Source organism: Amaranthus tricolor, chromosome 16, assembly GCF_026212465.1.
Source record: "Amaranthus tricolor cultivar Red isolate AtriRed21 chromosome 16, ASM2621246v1, whole genome shotgun sequence".
In the NCBI taxonomy this organism is placed as follows: domain Eukaryota; kingdom Viridiplantae; phylum Streptophyta; class Magnoliopsida; order Caryophyllales; family Amaranthaceae; genus Amaranthus; species Amaranthus tricolor.
The window spans coordinates 9,845,000-9,850,968 of NC_080062.1; the positions used below are offsets into that span (position 1 = coordinate 9,845,000).

General features: G+C 32.4%; 1 protein-coding gene across 1 annotated transcript; it reads right to left on the reverse strand.

The window, feature by feature from the left end:
• Positions 1–1,082: 1,082 nt before the first annotated feature.
• LOC130802520 (uncharacterized) lies at positions 1,083–1,785 on the reverse strand. The gene is made up of 2 exons (XM_057666534.1): positions 1,523–1,785; positions 1,083–1,419 (listed from the first exon to the last, which is right to left on the reverse strand). Exons 1-2 carry the CDS (start codon positions 1,783–1,785, stop codon positions 1,083–1,085), a joined length of 600 nt encoding a protein of 199 aa, XP_057522517.1.
• Positions 1,786–5,969: the final 4,184 nt, after the last annotated feature.

Consider the following 5,969-nt stretch of genomic DNA (forward strand, 5'->3'; position numbering starts at 1 on the left):
GACCCTCTGTTGTTTCCATCTTTTAGTTTATTACAGATCGGAATCGGTCGGGAACGATGGGTTAACGGTGATTGAATAGCGTTCTAAGGTTGAATTTTGAGCTGAGCACGTGGGAACTTGTAGTTTTGTATTAGGTTTTTGGATAAATGTATATTAGACTTGGTTGTGTTGGTTATATTGGACTTGTAGGGAATTGTATGATTATCTTGTGTTTTAGTTAGATATTGATTTTGGGATTTAGCTGAGTTAGTCACGTTGAAGAGCTTGTGACCCCTTTGCTTGAGTTTTGGAAGTGTGATTTCAGTTTCTTGGGAAACGAACCCAGTAATGACCCTGTTTACCCAGTCAACGGTAAGTCGGGTTGTTACAGGATCGGGCTTGCGAGCTGGTCATTGACGAAGTTGAGGAACATTGTTTCCAACTCCCTGTTGTTGAGGAAAGTTGTCATTTAGATATTGACTAGCTTCACCTGAGAACGACATAGCCTTAGAGCTATGGGACACACCTCAAACTAGACTCCATGTGGCGCACATAGATCTAGGAAACTGATGTTGCTTTTAAACCTATGTTTTGTTGTTTTGGATTGTTACTTATCATTCAGTTTAACCTGACCCCCTGTTGTTTCCATCTTTTAGATTGTTTATAGATCGGAACCGGTCGAGAACGATGGGTTTGTTGAGTTGATTAGAGTTCCAAGGATGTTTTATTAAGCAGAACATGTGAGAATTTGTAGTTTTGTTTTAGGCTTTGGTAATTAAATATTTGTCTAGACTGTATTGGTTATGTTGGACTTTTATAGTGAATTTTATGATTACTTTATGTTTTAGATAGATGTTTGGATTGAGAACTAGTTGATTAGCTATGTTTTAGAGCTTATGACCCCTTTGCTCAAGTATTGGAATTGAGATTTGAGTTTCTTGGGAAATAAACCCTGTGATGACTTTGTTACTCAGTTAACGGTAAGTTGGGTTGTTACATAACTGATATTGAATCCATGAGTAATTCAAAAGTTTTGGATTAAAAGTATCATATGCCTTAATTAAAGCTGGCAAATCACTAGGAAATTCTCGAAATTGAATTGACTAAAGAGAATTAAAAAGACTCAAATCCAAAATGTTCATGTCGGGACTAGAAGCCGGTTGGCAAACTAGCCTAATATTGAACCCATCTTGTGTTGCAACTTCATTAAATGCATGATTAGTTGTTAATATGTGTGGTCTTGCATTGTCTTGTTGAATCCATATGTCTCTAACTCCATTTGTTGGCCATTTTGATCTGATTGCTGGTAGCACTTCAGCAATTAACTTTTCCCTGATGACATCCCTTGTGACTCTTGTAATTGCTTTCAATTTTGGTGTACCTATTGGCCTGTTGCTTGAACGTCTGATTTGCAATTTTGTCTCTGTAAAAGGGAAGTGCCTATTTTTCCATCCCACAATATGTCCCCATTAGTGTTAACAAGTGGCCTAGCAACAGCAGGTATGAACATGACCTTTCCTATGAAATTCTTGTTTGAACACACCTATATGGCTCTTCCTCTTCCCATGTGAATAGGTAAAATCGTTGTGTCTCTCTGCTCATATTAAACCATTTTTCATCAATGTGTACGACGTTGTACATCAAACAGAATTTCGATAATGTGTTAATAGTAGGCAGGATAATTTGAGACAAAATGAAGTTAAGTCGCCTAAGTTTGTGTTCATGTGAAAGCTTTGGTTTGATGGAATTTTTGTGCAATCTAAGATCTCCTGCTTTTAACATTCTATATACTCGCGAATGTCCCATTTTCATTTCATTAGCAATTGACCTAATTGTTATTCTTTTTTAATTGGGATGGCATTAAGTGTATCTATGTTAAAAACATTTTTTTTCCTTCCTACCCTCTCTCTCTTTTTGTTACTAACATCAATAACATTAACATTGGCCATTGTATTTTTGGCATTCTCCTAAAGTCTTCAAACCGTCCACCGTGAAACATTTTGTGCAAGTGCAGTTTCCTTTATAGATCCCTTAGGCAATGTTCTAGTTGGTGGTTTACAAAAACAACTTAACTTTTAAATAATTAACTTTTTGGATTCAATGCTTATTTCCCTACTTCGGGTCTGTGCTTGTTTTGCTTCAGCTTCATAAAAATCTGATTCTGGTTGTTCATTGGTCTGTGGTTCTGGTTCATTAGTCTGTGGTTCTGGTTGTGCTTCTTGAAATTCTAGTTGAGGTTGTTCATTTGATTGTGCTTCTGGTTATTGTTCATTAAGTTGTTCATCATGTTCATTAAACTGTTGTAATTGGTTCATTTAGAGGCTAAAATTGTGCTTGTTGTGGGTTTAATGAGGTTGGCAAGTAATTACACCCAAGTTTTAGCTGATATCTACATTCCCATATGTTTCACTTGTGTACTCTTCATAAATATCATAATCATTCATTATATCAAGGTTTTCAAAGTAAGAAATGACTAGCTCCATGTCTGGGTCGAAATTCTCATCAAGGTTTGCATTTTCATCCATCTTCCTTGCTTTGATAAATCTTCACACTTGAATGACATAGTTCATTGTATATTTTTGCATTCACAACAATGACCAAAAGTCCTTCTCTTCCTGGGACTTGTTGGGCATTTCTGCGATAGTTACCTTAAGCTATCAAAAAAAGATCTAATCTCCATTGTATTGTTACTGTACCATCTACTGAAAAGCAACCCATGTGAATGGGGGTAGTATTGTACATTTGCACACTCAAAAGCATTTTCTTAAAATTTGTGCAACAACCTCATGTTGCAACTAAAACGGAACTGAAGAAGTAATTTATGATCAGTATGGTAATTTTGAACTTTTAATTTTTTTCATGTGATAGATAAAATGTAATTGTTAAATTATAAATCTCATTTCGATCAGATTTTTGAAAGTATGTCCCATAAAAGCGATTGCAATGTTTGTTTTTTGAATAAAAGTCGTTATAATAGATAATAATGATATAACTTTAAAAACAAAAACTTTAACCTTTTGTCTACCATGCAGAAATGATACAATAGGTTACCAAACAGATAAAAAAAATTTATCCACCACGTAAAAAGTCAAAAAACTAAGGGTAATAAATCACATAGAATTTCCCTTTTTTAATTATTATTATAGGTAGGATAGAAAGGGGAAAAAACTAGGTGAGAATCGAATTATATCATTGGATATATTTTGGATTTTAATTATATTTGGTATATTACCATCATTAATTAGAGTCTATCCCTTTATCTATATTGCAATTCGAAGCAAAATTCAATTAAATATGAAAAACTAACTTTAACTCGGACTCAAACCTAGACTATGGATACGAATATGGATCCTAAAAATTTAGACCCACTAATTTGGGTCTGGATCTCCTCAAAAGACAAATATAGATGTGTCCACCTGAACATAGTTCAAATCCAACATATTGTCATCCCTACTTAGGACATTTCATAAGGTATACGAAAAAGGTATCAATAAAAGTACTTTAGTGGACAATGACAAAGAAGAATATTTCCAGAAAAAATACATCAAAACATAGTGCAAGACATCGAGAAGTGAAGGCAATTATTAGCACATGAAAAACATAGTATTTTTAAATCACAAATGGGCTCCAACAAGGTTTGTCCCTAAGCACATAACTTAATCGTTCCAAAAAGACATTCCTTGGTACATGTTGTCTACTGACATTATTTTGGTAGATGAGATTGTAAATGGGGTAAATGCTAAGCTAAAACGATGCAAACAACAGTTAGAGTCACGAGGGTTTAAATTTGTGTCATATACAACATGTAATTATCTTTGTCGTGTTTATTGCTTCATCCTTTTTTATTGTTATTTATTTTTCTTTGATTTATGTTACTAACCTTATTATTTGTCTTACATTGTCTTGTCTTGCTACTTGCTACTTGCTACTTGCTACCTACAACATGTATTATTTTGTCTTTTGTTTTCATTTGTAGGATTTCTCAGGTCGAGAGTCTCTTTGGTCGTAACTTTCTCAATAAGGATATAATATGTCATCTTTCACCTTTTCTCCAAACCGGGATTATAACTTTTATGAGGGAAATATATTGGGTAAGATGAAGATGAAGATGAAGACAGAGTATATGAAGCTTCACTTTAGTACAAATGAGATAAATACAAACACAATAAAGTAAAAAAAGAAGAAAATCGATCTAAATGAATGCTTCGAAGTAATAATGATATTCAATAAGATTTGACTTATGGAACTAATTTTGCGTGGAAAAAATAGATAAAGGCTAATCATGGAACTAATTTTGGGTGGCAAAAATAGATAAAGGCTAATCATATATTATGTGATCGATGTGTGTCCTTAAAGATAAATGGAAAATATAACACCCTCATAATGAGTCAAACTTTTGAAAACACTTTTAATGAAAAACATGTGCCAAAACTTACTCATGGGAGTGTTACCGCCACATCTATTTCTAAGAAATAACTTAATAACTTTAAATCCAACAATAGGTCTTATAATAAGAAAAGACTGAAACACAATTTATGTCCATATAAAATTTAAACAACTTAAAGTAAAACTTAAATTGAGATATGACTCTAATAAAAGCCACGTTTCTAGGTGGTCCTTACACCACGATTCCCACATGATTAATAACCTACAACATAAGAATGCAAGAAAAAAAAATAAGGAAAAACTCCTAAAATCAGGAAATAGAGTAATTCCGGCTCCATCCCGTAAAACAATTAAGTATGAAAATAGTTTAAGAAAATAGAGCATAATTTGAGTTGAAAATAATTTTGGAAAGTAATATAAAGCTGAGAAAAAAAAAGTCAATTTATGGAAACAAAATAATATCACATAAACTAATTAATTTATTTGATATTTAATAATGACAACACATATATCCAATTATTAATTTGAGGGAACGAGAATGCCAGTAGGCCGAGGCTTTACCCCTATACCTACTTCATCAAAAGGTCGTCACCCCAAATAATTCATCAAGGCCAGCAGAGCAGTCTTAGCCTCTCAGGTAACCCTAGTGTGCACACCCCTTCTACTTGGATCACAACAAATAGAAGGAAGACCAAACATCGTATCAAGTAGCAGAAATAATAATACCTGTCAGCAGCTATACTAACCAAACAGGGCAACTTGTTCATCACCCTTATACTTGGATCACAACAAATATAAGAGTTTCATTTCCCTAGTGTTACACTTTACGTGATTTTATATATTTTTATAGTTAGTCACGAGCACGCAAACATTTAATCAAACATACATTATTTATTTTATTTTAGGATCATAAATTTTCCCAAGAAAAATATATCTCAAGAATATCCAACTGAAATCTCATTTTCCAAATCACCATTCTAATATCAATTGGTGGCAATAGGAATTAATATCATAATATCTTTCAAATTAAACCGTGTCTAATTTTATTATTAAAATAATAATATAAATTTTATCAAAATAATAATTATAAATTCAAAGTTTGGCAAAAAAAAATAGTAAATATAATTTGAGAATATATAAAACACAATATTATACAAAATAATATCATATAAAATCATGCATCCCATTTAAACACATTAATTATAACTTAACACAAAATAATATCATACAAAATTACATATGTATAAACAACATTCCAACATAAATTGAGGAAAACCTAATTTTTAAGCAAAATGCGAAGCATTTAAAGCAACATTATTGCTAGGTTTAATAGAGCAATTAAAAAGAAATATTTACTTATATATTGTACTAAAGATGTCCTCGAAAAAACACTTTGCAAAACCACAAAATCGTCCTTCTAAATTGATCTCAAACCCAAAAACGATTATCTGTCATTGAAGAAGGATTGAAAAAGCTAATTACATAATTTGTTGGGTTGAAAAAGGTAAGTTACATATTAGAGGATGAAATAGGAAGTTTTTGAATTTACTTTTGACAGTAATATAAAGTGATAACTGTTGTGATTGGTGTGACTTGAGTGCACA